This window comes from Dunckerocampus dactyliophorus, chromosome 12 (genome assembly GCF_027744805.1).
Source record: "Dunckerocampus dactyliophorus isolate RoL2022-P2 chromosome 12, RoL_Ddac_1.1, whole genome shotgun sequence".
In the NCBI taxonomy this organism is placed as follows: domain Eukaryota; kingdom Metazoa; phylum Chordata; class Actinopteri; order Syngnathiformes; family Syngnathidae; genus Dunckerocampus; species Dunckerocampus dactyliophorus.
This window is the reverse complement of record NC_072830.1, coordinates 29718238-29741465: the sequence shown is the minus strand read 5'-3', so window position 1 is coordinate 29741465 and position 23228 is coordinate 29718238. Positions and strand designations below refer to the sequence as shown.

Sequence of the window (23228 nt, the reverse complement as noted above, 5' to 3'; positions counted from 1 at the left end):
AAATCAAAAGTTTAATTTTCCTTGCTCAGGCGCCACTCTCATTAGTCTGACCAGTAGAGTTCTGGCAATGGAAAAGTGAGCCTCTGCTTCAGGTTGCGTGATGTTTTTGCAAAGCACTTCATTAAAGCGACAGCGCGTCAGACGCCGTTTGTGTGTGTGTGTGTGTGTGTGTGTGTGTGTGTGTGTGTGTGTGTGTGTGAGTAAAGCTGTGTGGATGAGCACCTGCGCTTTGTTTGTCCCTTCACTCCGACATCTGTGGAGGCCAGAGGCCACCTGCTGTGTTCAGATGGCAGGAAACTTCCTGAGCAACATCCTCATCCCTGGAGGCAACTGGAAAAAGACCAAAAGAAAGCATGACTGAAGCTGTGCTTTTTGTTTTGTTCTGAGGCTTGTTTTTGTTTTTTAATTTTCCATTGCACAGGACATCAATCACAAAAAACACCAATGTCCCCCAAGTCAATCATGCCCCTAACGTGATGTGGTTCTAAGTTATAATTCACCGTTGTGGTTGACCTGGTAATTGGACTCAAGCATAATTCAAAAACCCTATCCAGTGTATCCATCCATCCATCCATTTTCTATACCCCTTGCACTTGCACTGTTAATGTATTGTCATCTAAGTATTATAGTGACTTTAATGCCCCCTGCTGGTTAAGAATGCGAAATACATAATTGTTATAGAATACATTCAATTTGTTTTTTGTTTTAGTTCCAGTTTCATGTATTGTATTGAATAAAATATACAGACTAACTGTAAAAAACAGATACCAATTTAATCATTTTTGGTGTTGTAGATAAAGTTCAAGAACCGCACTTCACATACGATCTACTTAATAAATAATAATAGCGGAATAATGATAATTTTACCGAATGTTGACTAAACGCATTTCATAAAGGCCAAGACGCTTTTTTTACAAATCGTCCGTAAAATACCCACAAGAAAAACACCACTTTGCGTCATTTGCGACAATCCGTCAATGGCGCACGAATCGGAATACGGCAGTGACAAGAAGATGGCGGAGGGAGTAAACGATGCTGAGCGACTCAAGGAGAAGGCCAATAAATACTTTAAAGGTAAGATGGCAGCACTGGCAAGTCGGTGGCTTTAATCGGTGATTAAAAGCAAACGAAGGCATAGCCGGTGTTCGCGATCGGGAGTGAACTACTGCTTTTAAACACTACAAGCCAGCCACACGCCAATGTGAAGCTAGGCTAACGGTTCGCAGAGAGCATGCTAAAGCATGAAACCCATTCATTGGACTACTGAGACCGGTTAGCCGGCGCGGCTATCTCCAGCTATGAGGTCCACAGCCTGAAAGTTGTTACATGCAATTTCACTTCAGAGTCACTTTGCCATATTTTGGTAGTTCGGACAGTTTTTTGTGATTTGGAACACAATATGTAACATAAATGTATTAAAAACGTCGGTCGAAGCAGTTGCTAGAATTTTCTGCTGGTCAACGGAAGCATGTGAGACTGTTCAGCTATGACGAGCTGGCCACACTTAAATATATTGTTTACAGTGTTTCCTACTGGGAATCTCACATATAAACAATTTTCGTGCCATTTTGTCTTTGTGGATATTATCTAAGTTTATGAGCACATATGACTCATAGCACAAGAACAAATAGCATTTGCTAACTTTTTGTTTGTTTACTGTTGTAGAAAGACTGCATCATCCTGATTGCAGGCTATCTCAAGTGTAGTGTAATAGTATTCTGTCCAATGAAAATGTGTATTGTGTGTTCCAGATAAAGACTATGAAAATGCAATCAAGTACTACACAGAAGCCTTGGAGCTCAATCCATCCAACGCCATCTACTACAGCAATCGCAGTCTGGCATACCTGCGCACAGAGTGCTACGGCTATGCCTTGGCGGATGCAACCAAGGCCCTGGATATCGACAAAAGTTACATCAAGGGGTATTACCGCCGGGCCACCTCCAACATGGCACTGGGGAAGTTCAAAGCTGCACTAAAGGACTATGAGACGGTAAGACACAACGTTTATGACCGAAGAACCTGAAATGGAGGAGGAAGAACCGTATAGGCCTCTTCAGGTTAACCATGTGTTTGGATGTTAATCTCTACAGTTTGAAACAGGGATTAGCCTTTAATCCAGTCATGATGCCAAAGTGGTCAAGCGTGCAAATGCTGGAACCAGCACCACTCCTTGTCTGGTTTTGTTTATTCTATTGGAGAATTAGATATCAGTTGACGAAAATAAAGCAATTACAATTTAATAAATAAACAATTTAATAAATAAACAAGAACTGCTTTTAAATGTGTGCTGTAATGACAGGTAGTGCGGGTTCGACCGAACGACAAGGACGCAAGAATGAAGTATCAGGAATGTAACAAGATTGTCAAACAGAAGGCCTTTGAGAGAGCCATTGCCAGCGACGAGATCAAGAAGTCAGTCGTTGACTCTCTGGACATTGAAAGCATGAGTAAGTGTTGGGGGGAAAAAGGACATACAGTGGTGTGCAAAAAGTGTTTGCCACCTTTCTGATTTCTTTTTTTTTTTTTTTGCATGTTTGTCACACTTAAATGCTTGAGACCATCAAACAAATGTAAATATGAGTCAATGACTGAACACCATTCCATTCCATTTTCCTCCGCTTATCCGGGTCCGGGTCGCGGGGGCAGCAGTCTCAGTAGGGAAGCCCAGACTTCCCGGTCCCCGACCACCTCCTCTAGCTCCACCGGGAGGACACCAAGGCGTTCCCAGGCCAGCTGTGAGACATAATCCCTCCAGCGTGTCCTAGGTCTTCCCCGGGGCCTTCTCCTGGCTGGGCATGCCCGAAACACCTCACCAGGGAGACATCCGGGAGGCATCCGGACTAGATGCCCGAGCCACCTCAGCTGGCTCCTTTCGATGTGAAGGAGCAGCGGCTCTACTCTGAGCTCCTCCCGGATAACCGAGCTCCTCACCCTGTCTCTTAGGGTTAGTCCCGCTACCCTACGAAGAAAACTCATTTCAGCCGCTTGTATCCGCGATCTAGTTCTTTCGGTCATGACTCAAAGCTCATGACCATAGGTGAGGGTGGGAACATAGATCGAACGGTAAATTGAGAGCTTTGCCTTCCGGCTCAGCTCTCTCTTCACCACGACGGTCCGGTACAGCGACCGCATTACTGCAGACGCTGCGCCGATCCGCCTATCGACCTCACACTCCAACCTTCCCTCACTCGTGAACAAGACCCCGGGATACTTGAACTCCTCCACCTGGGGCAGGACGCCATTCCAAACCCGGAGGGAGCAATCCACCCTTTTCCGACTGAGAACCATGGCCTTGGATTTGGAGGTGCTGAGTCTCATCCCAGAAGCTTCACACTCAGATGCAAACCGTCCCAGTAAACGCTGCAGGTCACAGCCCGATGAGGCCATTAGGACCACATCATCTGCAAATAGCAGAGATGAGATCCTAGTGCCCCCGAACTGGACTCCCTCAACACCTTGGCTGCGCCTAGAAATTCTGTCCATGAAAATTATAAACAGAATCGGTGACAAAGGGCAGCCTTGGCGGAGGCCAACGTTCACCGGAAACAGGCTTGACTTACTACTGGCAATGCGAACCAGGCTCCTGCTCCGGTTGTACAAGGACTGAATGGCACTTAGTAGCACGCCACCAATCCCATACTCCCGGAGCACCCCCCACAGGACACCGCGAGGGACACGGTCGAATGCTTTTTCCAGGTCCACAAAGCACATGTAGACCGGTTGGGCAAACTCCCAAGTACCCTCCAGGACCCTTGCAAGGGTGTAGAGCTGGTCCAGTGTTCCGCGACCAGGACGAAAACCACATTGCACCTCCTGTAGCCGAGGTTCGATTAACGGTCGTACCCTTCTCTCCAGCACCCTGGAATAGACTTTCCCCGGGAGGCTGAGGAGTGTGATCCCCCTATAGTTGGAACACACCCTCCGGTCACCCTTCTTGAAAAGGGGGATCACCACCCTAGTCTGCCAATCCAGAGGTACTGTTCCCGACTTCCACGCAGTGTTGAAGAGAGCTGTCAGCCAAGACAGTCCCGCAACATCCAGAGCCTTGAGGAATTCAGGGCGAAACTCATCCACCCCCGGAGCTTTGCCACTGGGGAGCATTTTGACTACCCCAGATACCTCAGCCACGGTGATGGAACTGTCCGCGTTCGTATCCCCAGTCTCTGCTTCATCTATGGAAGGTATGTCAGTGGGATTGAGAAGGGCCTCAAAGTATTCCTTCCACCGCCCAACTATATCCTCAGTCGAGGTCAGCAGGCCCCCGTCCCCACTGTAAACAGTGTGGACCGGGCACTGCTTCCCCTTTCTGAGGCGCCAGACGGTTTGCCAGAACCTCTTCGAGGCCGACCGAAAGTCGTGTTACATGGCCTCACCGAACTCCTCCCACACCCGAGTTTTTGCTTCGACCACCGCCGAAGCCGCGTGCCGCTTGGCCTGCCGGTACCCGTCAGCTGCTTCAGGAGTCCCACAAGCCATCCATGCTCAATAGGACTCCTTCTTGAGCTTGACGGCAGCCCTGACCTCTGGTGTCCACCATCGGGTTTGGGGCTTGCCGCCACGACTGGCACCGACCACCTTGCGGCCGCAGCTCCGATCGGCTGCCTCAGCAATGGAGGCAGAATAGAGCCTATTCGGACTCGATATCCTCGTTCTACCCCGGGATGCTGGAGAAGCTCTGCCAGAGGTGGGAGCTGAAGACTCGACGAACAGGAGACTCTGCCAAACGTTCCCAGCACACCCTCACTACACGTTTGGGTCTCCCGGGTCTGTCCGGCATCCTCCCCCGCCATCTAATCCAACTCATCACCAGGTGGTGATCAGTTGACAGCTCAGCCCCTCTCTTTACCCGTTTGTCCAAAACATGCGGACGCAGGTCTGATGATACGACTACAAAGTCGATCATAGACCTGCGGCCTAGGGTGTCCTGGTGCCATGTGCACTTATGGACATCCTTATGTTGGAACATGGTGTTTGTGATGGACAAACTGTGGTTCGCACAGAAGTCCAACAACATCACACCGCACGGGTTCAGATCGGGGAGTCCGTTCCTCCCAATCACGCCCCTCCAGGTCACACTGTCATTGCCCACATAGGCATTGAAGTCTCCCAGTAAAACGACAGAGTCACCAGTTGGGGTGCTCTCCGGCACCCCTCTGATGGACTCCAGGAAGGCTGGGTACTCTGAACTGCCGTTTGGCGCGTACGCACAAATGACAGTCAGGACCCTTTCCCCAACCCGAAGGTGTAGGGAAATGATCCTCTCATTCACTGGGGATGACTCCAACACAGAGGCATATAGCCCCAGACAACATAGCTCTTAGGATCACTCGGGCACACAAACCCCTCCACCACGGTAAGGTGGTGATTCACGGAGGGGATGACTGAACACAAAATGCAGTTTTTAAATGAAACTTTTTATTAGGGGGGAAAAAAAAATCCAAAGCTACATGTCCCTGTGTGAAAAAGTGATTGCCCCCTAAAGCTAATAACTGGTTGGATGATCCTTAGCAGCAACAACTGCAATCAAGCGTTTGTGATAACTTGCAATGAGTCTCTTCCAGTGCTGTGGAGGAATTTTGGCCCATTCATCTTTGCAGAATTGTTGTCATTCAACCACATTTGAGGCTTTTCCAGCATGAAGCACCTTTTTAAGGTCATGCCACAGCATCTCAATAGGATTCAGGTCAGGACTTGGACTAGGCCACTCCAAAGTCTTCATTTTGGTTTTCTTTAGCCATTCCGAAGGTGGACTTGCTGGTGTGTTTTGGATCATTGTCCTGCTGCAGAACCCAACTTGGTTTCAGCTTGAGGTCACCGACAGATGGCCAGACATTCTCCTTCAGGATTTTTTAGTAGACAGTAGAATTTATGGTTCCCCTTTATCACAGCAGGTCTTCCATGTCCCGAAGCAGCAAAACGGCAGCAGACCATCACACTACCACCACAATTTACTGTTGGTATGATGTTGTTTTTTCTGAAATGCGGCGTTACTTTTCCGGCAGATGTAATGGGACACACACCTTCCAAAAAGTTCAATTATTGTCTCGTCAGACCACAAAGTATATTCCCAAAGGACTTGGGGATCATCAAGATGTTTTCTGGCAAGATTGAGAAGAGCCTTAATGTTGTTTTTGTTCAGCGGTGGTTGTGGTCTTGGAACTCTGCCATGCAGCCTGTTTTTGCCCAGCGTCTTTCTGATGGTGGATTCATGAACACTGACCTTAACTGAGGAAAGTTCGGCCTTCTGTTCTTTGGATGTTGCTGTGGGGTCTTTTGTGACCTCTCGAATGAGTCGTCGTTGCGCTCTTGGGGTCATTTTGGTTGACCGGCCACTCCTAGGAAGGTTCACCACTGTTCCATGTTTTCGTCATTTGTGGATAATGGCTCTCACTGTGGTTCACTGGAGTCCCAAAGCTGTAGAAATGGCTTTATAACCTTTTCCACATTGGTAGATCTCAATTGATCTCAGTTATGTTTTAACAGGGGTGGGGCAATCACTTTTTCCACACAGGGCCATGTAGGTTTGATTTTTCTTTCTAACTCATTCAATACCAAAAATTGTATTTAGGCAAAAAGAGGTGATGACCAAGTGCAAAATAAGAGGTCACGTTTCATGTAGTTTTAAACTATAAAAACGGCCACAAGGTGGTAGAAGTTTCTTTTTCTTTTTTCCACACCACTCTACATGCTACATGTTTGCTCTGAAATGGCAATGCTGTCTTATGGCAGTGATCGAGGATGACTACGCAGGGCCCAAACTGGAGGATGGGAAGGTCACGATGAACTTCATGAAGGAAATGATGGAGTGGTTCAAAGAGCAGAAGAAGCTGCACAGAAAGTGCGCGTATCAGGTAAAGTCTCGTGCATTAAAAATTTGATGGAGGCTACTTTTGGATGTGCAATAAACTGTTGGTTCAATTTTACAGATTTTGGTGCAAGTTAAAGATGTTTTATCCAAACTACCAAGTCTTGTTGAAGTTACATTAAAAGAGGTGAGAACGTCTTTGAAACTTCCAGAGATAGCCAAAGGCTGTAAAACAATTCAAGTTTGATGTATGCTGGCATGTTTGCGTCACAGGAGGAGGTAAAACTAAGCTAATTGTGTTCAATTTGTTCTTTTATTTTCTTCATAATATGGTTGAATGTGTTCTGTCATCCAACAGGCAGAAAAAATAACCATTTGTGGCGACACACATGGGCAATACTATGATCTCCTCAACATCTTCCAGTTGAACGGCCTCCCGACCGAGAGCAATCCCTACGTATCCTTTCGTGTCAGAACGTCGCGGTTTCCGATTTGGGCTTCCAACTAAAGTTCTTAATTCAAGTGAACTCAGCTGTTCAACGGTGACTTTGTGGATCGCGGCTCTTTTTCTGTGGAGGTCATCCTCACCCTCTTTGGCTTCAAGCTGCTCTTCCCTGACAACTTTCACCTCCTTCGAGGTGAGGAGTCACACGTTTGCTTATTTCTTTGATCCATTTTGATAGGAGTTGTTAGCGAAGGTGGCTGACTTGCAGGTAACCACGAGACAGACAACATGAACCAGATGTATGGCTTTGAGGGCGAGGTCAAGGCCAAATACACTGCTCAGATGTTCCAGCTGTTCAGCGAGGTCTTCCAGTGGCTGCCGCTCGCACAGTGCATCAACAACAAAATACTGGTAGGCATGTGTGGAACGTTACCTTTAATGTGCTTTAACGTCAAACTGTCAAAACTGTAAGATACACCCAGCAATAATCATAAGTCAGGAGTTATAAGTAGGAATAAAGTCATAAGTAGGAGAGTTTAGAAGGAGACCACAAATGTCTTCTGGTAATTGTCCTAGTAGTAGCGAACAGCCATGACGTGTTAGTTGTGCCTCAGGTGATGCACGGGGGATTGTTCAGTGAAGATGGTGTCACGTTGGAAGACCTCAGGAAGATTGATAGGAACAGACAACCTCCAGACTCGGGTATGATCCCCAAGCAGTTATGATGATGATAATAATGAAGAACATCTCAGCATCTTCCTAGCCTCTCTCTCTCTCTCTCTCTCTCACAGGTCCCATGTGTGACCTTCTCTGGTCGGACCCCCAGCCTCAGGTCAGTGCCTCCCTAAACCTCATCTTCCTCTTTGTGTTTCATTTAATTCAGCAATAATTAATTGGTGAGCGTGTACTTAATGTAGAACGGTCGATCGATCAGCAAGCGAGGGGTGAGCTGCCAGTTTGGGCCGGACGTGACAGAGCGCTTCCTGGATCAGAACAAGCTGGACTACATCATCCGAAGTCACGAGGTCAAGGCTGAGGGTTATGAGGTCACTCACTCAGGGAAGTGCATTACAGTCTTCTCAGCACCCAACTACTGGTGCGTACCCATTTGCCGCTTTTTAAGGCGTAGACTCAGCAGCTTGTAACGGGTGTCGTTTTCTGCTTTCCCCAGTGACCAGATGGGAAACAAAGGAGCTTTTATCCACCTCAGGGGATCTGATCTCAAGCCAGAGTTCCATCAGTTCACTGCTGTGGTCAGTCGCCCCTGCATGACAACTGCTATTATTGCTTCCCGTGAGGTCAGCCTTTAACCTGAAACTAAAATCATCACTCTGCTTTGCAGCCTCATCCGAATGTCAAACCCATGGCGTACGCCAACACGCTGATGCAGTTGGGGATGATGTAAAAGCCGCGCCAGTCTGTCAAGATGACCTCCCGTCTGACCTGAGCATCACACTTCAATCCCTCAGTGCCCTTGATTCCAGTTTTGGCCTAAGGGATCCTGCTCCCTCTACACAGTGCGGCGTAGTTCAGAAGGGACGAGATCACTTAGACCTGCCCAGTCCACAAGGTTATCAGATCAAACTGGAAAAACCCCTTTTCCACAGTCTGCTCGCCTCGTACACAAATCCAGTACCCCTGACGTGTCTCCTTAGAGCTGCTTGGTTTTTAACTATTTGATGTACTCAGCAGATGGAGTCAAATATCTGGTCCGTACCAAAGATCTGTAGTCAAATGATGAAGTTTTCGTGAGGAGTAATTCCAAGAGTGTCATACTGTTAGTGTGCACGCACATTTGAAACGGTTAAAGAGCAGCATGTGCATCAGTGTCTCCCACCGTCTACAGTATGTCTTTTATTACTTTACAGGGATATGAAAACAAACTACACACAATCCCAGCTCACACAGAGAGACTGAATCTGGGTTCACACCGAGGTGCTGTTTGCCATTTGTGACGTATTAGCTAGAACAGACGTGGTTACGCTTAATTTGCACTGTTTCCCACTGAGGATGATACTGCTGCTCCCTGTCTTTTCACCCCGGCAGCTCGCGCACTGTTCACTGTCCCAACCAGTTCTGGTGCTGGCCCAACACAAGACACCGCTCGAGTCTCCTTAATGTGTTTGATGACCTGTGACGTGTCACACTGATTTGTGGAGTCCTCTATTATACAAAACGTCCAAACTTAAATTCTGTCATCGTTGAAATGCACAGCTGCATTGTCTAATACCCCTCCACTTTTTAGGTAAAGAAATACACTGATGTGTATGTATATATACTGTATCATTTATTGAGATTCCATGTAATGTTTGGAAAAAAATGAATAATAAAAAAATCAATCCAGTTATTTTAGAAATATGTGTGCGTCCTTATTTGTGGGGATAGAGCAGTTTTATAGTCGATATATTCACATACAACATAAGCATTTGTGGTTTGTACTGTCCTGTCTGAGGGACTTCCACTGACGTTTGGGAACATTGACTCTTGCTCACTAATATTTAAGTTTTCAGAAGTTATGTTTTTCCCTACTTTGTGTATTTACAACTAACATTTCTCGCCAATATCGGTTATTGAGGTAAGACATGAACTACTACACCCTCCGTTTTGGTCTTTAAATAAGAACGCAGTTTTTGCAACATCACATTATCTTACTGGTTCATTGTAAACACGTTGTGAGCCAGCGCAAGCTAACCCCATGCTAAGACAAACACTAATGTCCAACTCTATATTGTCCGTAAAAATAAATTACATTGTCACACGCCTTTGAACACAGAACAAGAACATTAACGAATACATTTTACCTTACGATTGTTTTTCCCGTCACCAAGATGTATACTGAAACAGCTTTGACACACCTACATTCATCACTTCCCGACCCGGATGTCTCGCTCTTTCTTGGCGTTGAAATGTAACTCGGCATGTGTCGTCTTTCAAGCAGGTAACATTTAAAATGTGGTGAGACATGAAACTGATGTAAAAGTTTGATCGATTGACACGTTTTGCGCACACATCTAAACTATTATAAATGACTAACATCGCTCAGTTGGAAGTCCGCTATCTACCCTCGTGAAGTGACTTTGGCGCCAACAAGTTGTCCGGTGACAGTCGCCTTTACGTGACGTCACCGGTGAGCAGCTGATCTCGTTGCGTCAACAATGCGCCGAGTCTTGTCAATACCGCACGAATTTCACCTTGTTGTGAACCCGCCTGGACGGGCAGATTCATTAACGCAACAACTACGCTAAGAACGTCATGCCGAAGTATTGTTCGGTGCCCAACTGTAAAAATGACTCAGCGAGCAGCAGTGACCGGAAAAGCTTCTACAAGTAAGTTAGCAAGCTAGCGTGGTTTGAAGTGCGAGTCCTTTGACTTTCAGGTCGTCGTGGCGCGACAGCGCGTATTCTTCAAACTACTGTCAACATACCTATAGAAATGTTTGTTTTTCGCATTTACTGTCCAAATCAAAACATGGACGTTAGTATTTTTGCACTTCTGGAGGAATTTGGTTAGTTGTAGTGATGGTGAGACGAGGTATCGTACGACTTGAGCCCATCGGTTCGAGAAAGGGTTAATTTCTCGAAGATTCACGTGCACATGAAACCACCTACTGGCCAGGTGTATAACTACAGCCGGCTGGTTGTGAAATCATGCTTTTCTGTCACTGTAGGAAAACGAGCGCTAACTGAAGAATAATAAATGATGACATAGCTTAATGTTTACACCAACTCAAATTACTGACGCAACCCTGGCGGCATCGAACCTGCGACTTAACCATTACACCACTGGGGATCAACAGAATAAATGGGGAATTCTGCTGTTTTATTCTCTCGTTGTTAACAAAGCAGCAAAGGGCTGGGAAATGCAGTAAGCGCCCTGTCAATCATTCATTCCATTACGTTTTGATTCTCTTGGCCGCAGCAGTGTATGTCTTGATTGACGCTCAGAAAGGTGCTCTTAATGAAGTGACTAGTATACAGTATGTAATATCACACTAGTAAGATGACATTACAGATTTACTGACACAAGCCAAGATGTGATTGTAACTCCGCAGTGCTAATTGACGGACACTTTCCATGTTTGTTTGTTTTTTACTTCATCCCAGGTTTCCCCTGCAGGACCCGGAGCGGCTGCAGCTGTGGCTGAGAAGCGTGGGACGGGAGAATTGGACTCCCTCGCGACACCAGTACATCTGCCACGAACACTTTGCGGCGTCGTGCTTCAAGGTGCGCTGGGGGATTCGTTACCTGGAGAGTGACGCTGTGCCCACCATCTTCCAGAAGGCCGAGGTAAGACAAAACAAAAATTGATTGTACTACCCTATTACTCTACTAGTTCCATACACACCGTCCAGTCACATTTCCCAAAAATGTAGTGGTTCCATATATAGCCTGTGCAAAAACAATTTTTTTTGCATCTTTGTAGAAACGCAAAGTGATGGATGGCAGTGAGAAGAACGCCAAACTGCTTTGTGCTAACGCTAATCAAAGCCTTGCGCTGTTAGATGACAGAGCAGTAGCGCAGGTTGATTTGTCACAGCAGCAGCAAACCAGTTTGGGGGAGTCTGGTGAGGGTGCAGAACCCAACACGTTGGATGTGGTGGGGGATTCAAACGCAGCTGCAAACCTTCCTTTCACCGTAATGCAGCCAGTCAATGATCACAGTAACGGCGAGGTGGTGGTGCTGTCTGGTGATGGCCAACAGGAGCTGGTGGGCGGGATCACTGCAGCTATTCCCAACCCAGCCTATAGACTTGTTTTAAGCGACCCGCCACCTGAAGAAATCCCCACAGCAGAATCATGCCATGTCCAACAAGGCCACCAAACGCAGGTCATCGCCTACTTTGAGACCATACCAAACGTACTCCCCAGCGACGTGTGCACGCAGCTGCTCATCTCCTCTGACATGGTGCTGTCTTCCGCTCTGAGCCCCGAGCCCATTGCGTCCACTCTTCCTATCGTGTCCAAGCACGCGCCTCCGCCGCCGTCGCTTTCCCTCAGCTTGGAGGCAGACAGAGGTAACGACCAACCGCAGGATGCCGCCGTGGGTAGACAAGACCACCAGCTGGAGGAGCACTGGTGAGATGTGTTTGTGTGTGTGTCAGTCTTTGTGTTAATATATTACTATCTGATAGTTAGACCTGATGCTAGCAACATGCTGATACTGTAAGATTCAAATATCCCTATTTTAACATATATATGTTAATTCATTCAGATCTATTTCATAGAAGTACATATGTATATGTCACAATATCCTCATGAGAAAATTAAAGTTTATTGAAAATGTATATATTTTGCATGCAGCTTTGTCTTCATGTTTTGTTGTATAGCCCATCTAACCTTGTTTTCCCCGCCTTCCGCAGCTACCACAAGCACCGTCTGAGCAAGGAGCAACTGGAGGCTATTGTGGCCGAGCTGCAGAAGAAGGTGAAAGTTCTGCAGCAGCGGCACCGGTGTCACCTGGAGAAACTTCTAGGCCTGGAGACGACAGTGAGCCACCTGAGGCAAAGCAACCTGCTGACTGAGGAGCGACTGCAGCTTCTGGAGAGGGTGAGAGCGCCGGACATTCGTCCCACTCTTCGTGCAACTCCTGTTACGATAAATGTATTCTAAATTGATTCCATGTGTGGCGCTGCCTCCCTCAGGCGTACTTCCAGACCAGTGCTGCCATGTGTGACACTGGCGAGACCGTGGCCATCATCTGTGAGGAAGACGACGCAGCCTATTTCTACAGTCGTCTGATTGACGGCGAGGAGAAGCTGTGAAGGTCACGCGTCTGCACGACAAGATAACATTTAATGACATGGCCAAAGAAAGACAAACGCACACTACTGGGAGTTTTTGGGATCATTGATTGAAACGTGGCTATCGGTTAAAGCTGTGAGACTTGCACAATTATGGATAATAACTGGGGACAATGTTTTTTTTTTTTCAATGTTTTTTTCACTCCCCTTTCATTGCAACAACTTTTTGTTTCAAATCGAATTAAAAATAACGCTCATTCAGCGCCTCGTGTGTCAACCTTGTTTTCCTCGGCTGTTAAGAATCAAAACATCAGAGACTGATTTAATCAACGTGGGAATGGGACAAGCGGGCAGCTCACTGTGCACAGTAAATACATCAACACATTTCCAAGTAAAACAGAAGGTGATAGAAAAAGACAATAATCGCACAACACTAATACATTTGTAACAAACAGCAGCCTACAGTTCAAATGCAATTTTATACACCGTGTTTTGTGATATTAGTTATATTCAATTCTGTTCTTGTCTACCTAAATCTAGGGTGTCCAAAGTCTTGCCTGAACCTATTTTTTGTGTCAGCCCCTGGCACATTCTAACAACGCAATTATTAAAAAAAACAAAAGACCAAAAAGGTGTAATGTAACAAGAAAAAGTTGAAATGTTGGCGGTAATAACACAAAGCTGACGTGCAGGATGTGTTTTTCTTTACATAAATGTAACTTCTTTTAGCATGCTGGATTGGTTTTAACCTTTTTTTTTTTACAAAGTGAATGTAAATGACGTCAGTTTGCTAACGCTTCCATTTCACTGCCAATATTTGTACGACCACTAGGGGGCAATGAAGTTCTTTGCTGTGTTTTGTATGACGTCGAAGCTCCCGAGGGCGTCAGCGTTGCGGACAAATTTTTTTTAAACGTGTCGAAATAGTATCCATTTTTATTTTATACAAAATCAAAACACAAAGTTTTATTTTATAAAGTTTGGCCATGTGGAAAGGGACGTTTTGTTGTGAAATTAGGGATTTGTAACGAGCAATCGGTTGTTTTTTGAGCCTATGCCCCCATCATGAAGAACCTTGTCTCCTGGCTGTCCAGCTTCCGGCCTGACTTGTGTAACACAGCGCTGCTATCTGCATTCAGTCTCTCACGCTGCTGGAATTTAAGGGAGGGTATTTTTTAGGTCTTTTCATGTGTCTCAAAGTTTTTATCAGTAGGCATTAACTCACATCTGCCTCAGCGGTGAGCTAATGGGCTGAATGTTCCACCAGAACACACCCAGACACCACACACACACACACACACACACACACACACACAAACGTAGATGTTATTGGCGCACTCTGACCTGACAGCACTCAAAGTCAACACTCCGTGTTCCCAAACACATTGTGTGTGTTTACATGAACAATAAGCACACATCAGCCAAATGCATTCAATTCACTAATAAATGCTCCCGGCCCCCGCTGGAGTCGAGAAGTGTACCAAGACCACTGACAGTAGTGGTGTCCAAAATGCAGTCTTGAGGCCATTTTCGGCCCGCAGCTTGTCTTTTTATCAACCTAAGCATGTAGTAAAAATAAAATGAATTCATGACTAATGAGACACAGGTTGTCCGAGGCTTACTTTAACACTAAACGGCTGATGTGTTCACGGTGCTCGTCTCATCGCATTGCAGCCGCCAGTCAACATGTAGCAGGCAGCTAATCAATGCTGGTACGGCACTCGCAGATAGTTGGTGTAATCATGTGGATGATACTGTGCGTGCTTTGAATTCCCTTGTGGTTGACATGCAGCAGGCTGTGTAAGGCTTTCCCGCCGTTATACCAACATTTGAGAAGATGATACGGTGGAACCCGCTCATGTCGGGGTGCGGGGACAATTACAAATTTTAAATTTGAGACTCAAGGGCGTCATTTTGATGAAAAATTATTCCGTTTACGCCGACATGTGTTGTCGTATTGTCAGCTTCCTCATTATTGATGACATAATTACTGTCTAGTAACACAGCATTAATACATACACACAGTGACTTCCTGTTCAGTGCAAAATAAGCATCAAAATAACAGCACGACAGCATTAACCCGAAATGTATGTATCTTTTTAGCTTGTTAGCCTTCGGAAGAAAGATTTACACATGTACAAAAACTTTATTGTCATCGGAGTCGAGATATACAACGAAATCAGCGCAGCAGCTCTGTCAGATAAGCGTATAAAACATTGTAATGTCAGCAGAATGACAATGAGGCAGGATGACTGTGCACAAATCAGCCTTTTATTGGCATCTACAAAGCAGCGCTGTATACCTTACAGCAAGCCGCACTCGCCGGCTCGGCAGCTCTCTCCTCCCTTGGGCTGGCTCTCACTCACAGACAAACACCACTGCCCCCTAGAGGACAACCCCCGAATCACAGCTCAAATAGGAAAACACAAAATAAAAACGCACGACTGGTTAAAAAATCATTTATTATTGCCCATTCCTTATGTCTCTGGCCAAGGTCACAAGTAAACACGCAAGCAGTGGTTAGTTTCCGTTTCAGTTTTGCGAATGTGGGCATCAGCCAGCCAAGATAAGCGGGTTCCACTGTATGCCTCAATAGCTTTCCTTCTGCTTCCAATGCAGTGTCTTGCTTTTGCAGGCTGCAGCATTTAGTACGTTTTTATGAGAAGGCTCAGTGAGCTTGTGTGTTTTCCCTGGGTGGGTGGGGGCTTCTTTCTCATTCCAGCTTCAGGTGCCAGGCAACCTCCCGGCCCTTCACATTCCCCGGTTTCGGTCATGTGACCTGCGGCGCTTCGGCCATAGCCAGAGACACAAACTTGACCCCCAGGCCCCTCCCCCCGTTTTCCATCCAGGGGCCCCCCCTTGCTCATCATTGTCAGCTTTCCGGTGTTGCTTGCATATAAATCCATATGATATCAAATACTGTATATTGCTTGTGTGTTCACATGATCAGAGCGCTACAAACTTTTGAAAGGGATGTGTTTTTGGACGGGTGCAGTGAGAGTCAATGATTAGCTTAACGCTGGGCAAACATGCCTGGAGGTCTGACACAAGCCAATGGAGCACACACACACACACACACACACACACACACACACTCTAACACACAAATAGAAGGCAAATGAGAGGATGTCATGTTTGTTGTGTGACTTTGGTCTGCTGTGTCGGTATGTGCCACTGTAGAAGACCACATGTTGATTCATGGGACACAAAAAGAATGGCAGGAATTAAACAAATAAGTTCCACTGAGAGAAATCTTCCAAATTCTGAAGAATTATATTCTTGAAATATTTCGCTGCATGTATCGTGACTCTATAAAATATAAGAGATTCCCTTTTGGAACGGAGCTACTGAAATTAACTTCTCGAAGATGTTGAAATCGATGCGACTGAAGAAAAGCTACAGGCTGGATGACACTAGATGTCTCAGGTGGGCCTACTGGCACTGCAGGTGCTGACCGTGCTGTTTCCATTGGACGACTCGTTTGCTTGCGTTTCTTGTTCACTGTGATGAGAGGAAACGTGTGAAATGTGAGTTGCGGTTCATCTCGCTTTACGTGCAAGTAACGCTATTTGCCAGGCACATCTGGATGGGAATTCGCATGGGGGGGATTGTAAAACCAATAAAAAGACCTTTGAAAGAATGATACTGAAACTGATTGAGCTACACCCGCTGTAAATGATATGTACTCTAACCAATCAAAATATTAGGCACACGTGCACATGTCACATGGGATGTGTCGGCGCTGTCACAGGTTGTCATGGCGATCATATGTCAATTTATTGCATTTGTTGTGAAAGACCATATAATCACGCATGTTAGTGTTGCTGACACTTATGCAGGAGAATTTCCATTCATTTAACATGTTGCTCTGAGAAATACACTATATGACTTTCACATATATTGTTATTAGTAGTAGTAGTAATAGTAGTATTAGTATTATATTCTCTTTGGTACTGCTTTTGGAGTGAAAAAAATAAGTAACAATAATCAAATCTATTCAAATAATATACACATTAATATCTAAGGATGTCGGTTATCGGCTTGTTTGCCAATAACCGATATGCCGGTATTGTCCGATTCTCAATTTCTGATTCCGATATCAACCGATGCTGATATGTGTAACAGGACCGGACTTATTACCTTCTTATGTATTATTATTATTTATTATGTGTTATTGCACTACAAATGTGACGCGATCTGTTCCGTATTTATCTATTTATTTATTCGTCTTGTATTTTCTTATTTTTCTAGCGTCCCGGACGTTAAAGTGGGGGGCGAGCCTGTGGAAAGTGCAAAGGAGGGGGGCTGGCACTGTAGGTGAGCAAACTGTGCTGTCATTCTGGCCATGTGAATGTTAAAAGCATTTTTTTAAATCGGTTTTCATATCTACCGATATCACATTTGTATCCCAATATCGGTCTGATAATATGAGTGGGCATAACATCCCTATTAATGTCTTTATTATAGTGGATTTACTAAGAGATCTTTCTAGCATGTTTATTAATCCATACCACTGACAGTGTTGCCAAAAACAGCATTGTTATCTTTCTAGGGGCTTGTTTTTAAGAACTCATCATTAAAAAAAGAAATGTATTTTATATTCTTTTTATATTTTTTATATTCTTCAGTTCCATCAAAATGAGTTTTGTTAGATCAGTTATGATCTTATTTGTAACTGATAGCAACATACGGTACTCTTCTTGTGTTTAACATAAACTATTTTCTAAATGTTACTGGATATTCTCAGATGGTTTGTTTGTCAGCCAAGTGGCAACATACCACATGGCTGACTTTACAAACCTTTCAGTTGTAGCTGTTTGGATTGCTAATATTATTTACGCTGTAGCCTGGGGGGGTGGCGTGTGTTGTCGGCTTTAATTACTGTGACCGTCACTGCGTGTGTCTTTGTTAGCGCCGATATCGATGCACCAGCGTAAGGTGAGACAATGCAGTGTCGACTACATCAGGCGTCCATCAATATTTTAGTTTCCCACCTGCTGGGTGTGACACACTGACTGAACATGCTCGGACACATGCACGCACGGGCCGCTTCATTAGGTACGCCGGGGCAATCAAAGGTTATTTTTTGGTTTTGTTCAGTTTAAAGGAGCTTGAACACAAAAGGTGCTGTCATGATTTAACACTGCATGAAACAAGTACGGCGTCACGAGCCGAGTCGGGGAGGCCACACTTTTTCCAACAAGGAAAAAAGGAGGCTGGTGGGGGGAGCGGTTGAGCATGCAGGTGCATTAAAGACACTAAATTCAGTGTAGGTCGATACGTGCTAAGCGTTTGTGTTATCGGTGACAAAGCAAATATACGTTAGTGTCATATCAAATGGTATCTCTTTCATCATGACTTTAAAAAGGACACGCTTGCTTTATGTTCTCACCTTTTACGGTCATTGTTGACTCTCAACCGTCGTTGCAAAGTTAAAACAAAAGAAGATGAGATATGACCTGGACAGATGATATTTATTGAAAAAGATACATACACACACATGTTGTATAGGACACAAAATGTGGATGAGACTGTGCATTGATATCGTGCACAATGCAGCGTTATGATTCTTCTTCTTATCATTAGCGTCATTCATAATTGTTGTTGTAACTGGATTAGCTCGGACACGTGAAGATTTTTTCCAGATTTTTTGCACCTTTTCTTGAGATGACGTCATGCTGTTTGGGTCAAAACTGGAAACATGAAGAGTTTTTTCTGCGAGGAGGAGCAGGATGATAATATTTAGTCAATCATGTCTTTATCTTTTGTGTCTAGAAGTGATTAAAGGAAATGTCCACATTCTATTTCCTCTCATGAAAGACACAATTCAAAGCTTCCTTCTCGTGTTTGTCTCCTCCTGGAGTTCACGTTCACACATAGTCTTTCCTCTCCATCCCTGGTCCGCCGGCGGATCGAGAGGCAGAGTACGCCATTCTGGAATTGTTGTACCTAGCTTCACGCGGCGGGCACGAGCAGCAGAGGAGGCCGCCGCCGAGCATCAGAAGGGCGGCGGCAGCCCAGCCGATGTAGAGCGCAGCGCCCAGTTCCCGCTTCTGGGCGTCCGTCATTAAGGGGTTGTAGAATTCCCTGATGATGGTGTTGGCCGACCAGGACACTGGAATGAGCTGCATGAACCCCGACACGATGAAGAAGACGCCGGAGATGATCATCACTTTAGCCTTGGAGGCCTCATCTTCGATGCAGTTGGTGCACTTGGCGCCAGTGATGGCGACGAGCACTGCCAGGATGGCCAACAGGATGGAGATGACGGTGAGGGCTCGGGCCGCCTGCAGGTCATGGGAGAGGGCCAGCATGGAGTCGTACACCTTGCACTGCATCTGGCCAGTGCTCTGGACGACGCAGGTCATCCACAGACCCTCCCAGATGATCTGGGCCGTCACGATGTTGCTGCCGATGAAGGCCGTCACCCTCCACATGGGGAGGGCGCACGCCACGATGGCAATAATCCATCCCAGGATGCACAGGGAGATGCCAATCAACTCCAGGCCGGCAGACATCCTGCAGGGTCTTCTTTCTCCTTCAGCCGATATTCCGCGAGTGTCACGGCTGAGACAAGACGGGCACTTTGGAAGGTTTCAGCCTGTGCATGTGTGACGGTGCTGCGTGTGCAGCCTGGACATGAGCACTATGCTTTATAAAGCTGGATCAGGTGGATGGGAGGAGTCCTTGGAGGAGCTGACATCACCAAAAAAGGGGGGGAGGAAGGACGTGGAGAGACTCTCAGCTTTCATGGCCAGCTTCACAGTGGGCCTGACCAGCCACAATGAGGCCTTTTATTAGGGATGGGAAAGGCAAGTGTGGAAGAGCCATTTAAGGTCAACATACTGGACAGTTTGTGAGCTGTAAATCCCAATTATGATCCCATTATCTGTACTGTGTATGGATTTATGCGACCAAGGACGTTGTAGGTAGAATCAGCAGCATCTTGCAGCGTGGGGTTAAAAGCTGTGGTTTATTATCAAGTCACACGTAAAGGTTGACCGCTTTCTTGAGCTTTACTGGAGAACTTTGGAGCTTTCACCTGCCGTCGGTGTTTGATGGCCTTTAATCACCGCCAGTCTGCGGGATGCCCTTGGAATTCTTTGGAGGAACGACCATCTCCCTAGATATACGCCCCCCACCCCATTCCTTCCCTCCACCAGTGTCTAAGTACTGTGGTTTGGTGCCCCTCCTCCCTTCCCTCAACCATGAAACAGGTCCTTTGTTAGAAAGCTGACAAAGCCGACAGACGTTCTTGTTATCTTGGAGCAAACAGTCAGCTAGACGGCTGCTGTGATGCTGACGGCGGTTCATGCACGTGTAGAGAAGCCTCCATTCTTTTTGCATGTGTTGCACCATTTTAACATTCACCTGAAGGTCCGAAGGTTTTGTCAACCTCGAGCTTAAAAGACCATGTTACGTTCCACAAATTTCAATAGAAAACAGCTGATGTCAGGTTCTTCCACACCAAACCCATCCAAGTAGGCCTTCATGGACCCTTGTCACTGGCGACAGGAAGTGGCCTTCACCAAAGGCATGCAGTTGTCCAAAATGTATTGCTAAAGTGGAGAATTATTATATAGATAGTATAGAATATAGATTCACGCATCCCAAAATCCCTCAAAAAATCTTTAATGAAAGATAAAATCATTTGATCCGATACTGAACTGATTCAAGTGTTATTCCAATTAACTTTTTTTGGTATCAAAACAGTGAGTTAACATGAAACCATGCGGACTTGTTTTAAAAACAGGGATTCATCTAAATTCGGGACACAGTTACACACCACAGTTGAAAACAGTTTGTCCGTTATAGTCCATCCAGGGGGGCGCCACTTCAGACATAGTTTTTCTGCTCGTAGCCGCTGGGGGCCATGGATCTGGTTGGGGAGTACATGATCTTTGACGGAGGTCCGTACCTTTTTTCGGGCTGAGGGGGACAGCTGGAGCACAGGATCAGCCCGCCGATGAGCAGAAAGGCGGCCGCAGCCCACCCCAAGTACAGAGCCGCTCCAATCTCCCTCTTCTGGGCCTCAGGGATGACCGGATTGTAGAACTCCAGGATGATGGTGTGCGCAGACCACGACACCGGGATGAGCTGTGTCAGAGACGCCAAGAGGAACGCCGCCCCGGCCGCAATCATCACCCGAGCTTTTGCACGCTCTTCCTCTACGCAGTTGGTGCACTTGGCCCCCATCATGGCCACCAGGATGCCTACCAGGCCCACCACAATGGAGATGACGGTGAGAGCGCGGGCGGCCTGGAGGTCACCGCTGAGGGCCAGCATGGAGTCATGGATTTTGCACTGCATCTGACCTGTGCTCTGGACAACACAGTTCATCCAGATGCCCTCCCAGGTGGTCTGGGCTGTCACAATGTTGACTCCGATGAAGGCGGACACCCTCCACATGGGCAGAGCGCAGGATGCCATGGCCAGAAACCATCCCAGGACGGCCAGTGTCACTCCAAGTATCTCCAGTCCAACCGAAGGCATGTCTCAGTTGCTGAGGTCTTCTCTCCGTGTTGTCAGCGTGCCGCTCGCTCATATAGGCAGCACCTTTTCTCTCGGTGGAAGGTGGGGTCTGCTGACTATTGGCCAGGGAAAAATTCAAACTGTCCCTCTGTGGCAGAGCGTCCAAAAACGCAGGCTTGGCACAGGAAACGACCTCAGCTTAATCATTCAACTCCTCAGTAGCGCTCCCACCTATTTGGGTAAGGGGAGCGTACACACAAAGCTGCTATCACTGGTCTGCATGGTTAAAGTGTAACAGAGGTGGCCAAGAAGCAGCCCATGAATGATTGAAAGTGAATATCAGCATTCACGGGGTCTGGTACTGGTCATTGGAACCTCAGAGAACCCAATCCACTTAGAACACTTGCCAACCTCCGATTTCTTTGGATTTTAAAAACAATTACAGTTTTACCTTGGGTTTTGTTTTTAATTTGTTCCAAAAGGTCAGACGAAAACCCAAACGTATGAAAACTGAAGCAGTTTTTCCCAATAATTTAAAATCCAATACATCCGTTCCAGACACCTAAAAACACATTTAAGAGAGAATAATCATAGTTGGCTGCACGGTGGCCTAGTGGCTAGCTTGTTGGCCACACAGTCAGGTGGTCGAGAAGACCTGGGTTCGAATCTCCGTTGGGCATCTCTGTGTGGAGTTTGCATGTTCTCCCCGTGCGTGTGTTCTTGGGTTTTCTGCTTACTCCGGCTTCCTCCCACATTCCAAAAACACGCATGTTAGGTTCATTGGCAACTCTAAAATTGTCCATAAGTGTGAATGGTTGTTTGTCTGTATGTGCCCTGCGATTGGCTGGCGTCCAGTCCAGGGTGTGCCCCGCCTCTCACCAGAAGTCAGCTGGGATAGGCTCCAGCATACCCGCGACCCTAGTGGGGACAAGCGCCATAGAAGATGGATGGACAATTAGAGTTTTACATGCAGAAAACAATGCAAAATAATTATAAATGAGGATTGAAATGGATGATTGAACAATTAACATCGCTTTTACTGATACAGCAAGCAGCAGAGAGGGACGAGTGGAGTTTTTCATCTTTGTCAAACTGCTGGCCATGGTGGACTATTTAGCATAGTAAAAAACACACAGACACTGAGTCTACAACTTGTAGGGCATTTTTTTATGCACTTGATTCCCTGGAATGATACAAAACAGGACAAACAAATTATTATTGTTCGACAACCGAGACAATATACGAAAACCGAGACATTTTCACAAAAACTGAATCATACAAAAACTGGGGCATTCGCAAACCAAAGTTTGTTAGGAGATATGTAAAACTATAACTATTCTCTATACCAGGGGTCACCAACGTGGTGCTCGCGGGCACCAGGTAGCCCCCCCACGACCACATGAGGTGCCCGCAAGCCTGCTTTTCATTCAGGTTTTCAGTTATTAATGAAAGAACAGTAGAAAGAAATGCATTGTGAAATACAACATGTGAGTTGTGGACACCAGCATTTTGTTCATGTTCTGGTAAAACAAGCATATTCGCTTTGTTTGGCTTTAAAATAAGCTCTGAAAATAAATGTTACAAAAATGAGTAGCTCTTGGCAATTTTTCATTTTGTAAAAGTAGCTCTCACAAGGAAAAACCTTGGTGACCCCTGGTCTATATAATGTGTTTTTTTCTTAATATTTTGGGATGGATCGATTGGATGTACATTATTTCCTGTGGGAAAATTTGCTTCAGTTTTTGTTTGACCTTTTGGAACAA

General features: G+C 46.0%; 4 protein-coding genes across 5 annotated transcripts in view; 2 read left to right on the top strand and 2 right to left on the bottom strand.

Annotated features, from left to right (window-relative positions):
- The window catches only part of LOC129191246 (cyclin-dependent kinase-like 1), a 41470-nt gene extending 31248 nt beyond the window's left edge, over window positions 1-10222 (bottom strand). Inside the window, exons 1-2 of one of the 2 annotated variants that reach the window (XM_054794432.1) lie at window positions 10109-10222; window positions 223-330 (exon numbers count right to left, since the gene is read on the bottom strand). The gene's annotated coding sequence lies outside the window, so the exon portion shown is untranslated. Of the gene's footprint in view, window positions 1-222; window positions 331-10054 lie in introns of both variants that reach the window. The other variant, XM_054794431.1, reaches the window with a different exon arrangement.
- Window positions 978-9592, top strand: ppp5c (protein phosphatase 5, catalytic subunit). Its single transcript, XM_054794427.1, has 13 exons — window positions 978-1074; window positions 1752-1993; window positions 2303-2450; window positions 6733-6854; window positions 6930-6995; window positions 7167-7265; window positions 7341-7446; window positions 7522-7664; window positions 7868-7955; window positions 8045-8085; window positions 8171-8349; window positions 8425-8506; window positions 8596-9592. The coding sequence occupies exons 1-13, from the start codon at window positions 978-980 to the stop codon at window positions 8656-8658; spliced, it is 1476 nt and encodes a 491-aa protein (XP_054650402.1). The 3' UTR covers window positions 8659-9592.
- Window positions 10223-10392: 170 nt separating the features above from the next.
- On the top strand, window positions 10393-13254 carry LOC129191038 (THAP domain-containing protein 5-like). Its single transcript, XM_054793991.1, has 5 exons — window positions 10393-10579; window positions 11356-11539; window positions 11676-12328; window positions 12613-12799; window positions 12895-13254. The coding sequence occupies exons 1-5, from the start codon at window positions 10506-10508 to the stop codon at window positions 13012-13014; spliced, it is 1218 nt and encodes a 405-aa protein (XP_054649966.1). The 5' UTR covers window positions 10393-10505; the 3' UTR covers window positions 13015-13254.
- Window positions 13255-18448: 5194 nt separating this feature from the next.
- Window positions 18449-21667, bottom strand: LOC129191040 (claudin-3-like). Its single transcript, XM_054793994.1, has 2 exons — window positions 20996-21667; window positions 18449-19512 (listed from the first exon to the last, which is right to left on the bottom strand). The coding sequence occupies exons 1-2, from the start codon at window positions 21484-21486 to the stop codon at window positions 18864-18866; spliced, it is 1140 nt and encodes a 379-aa protein (XP_054649969.1). The 5' UTR covers window positions 21487-21667; the 3' UTR covers window positions 18449-18863.
- Window positions 21668-23228: the final 1561 nt, after the last annotated feature.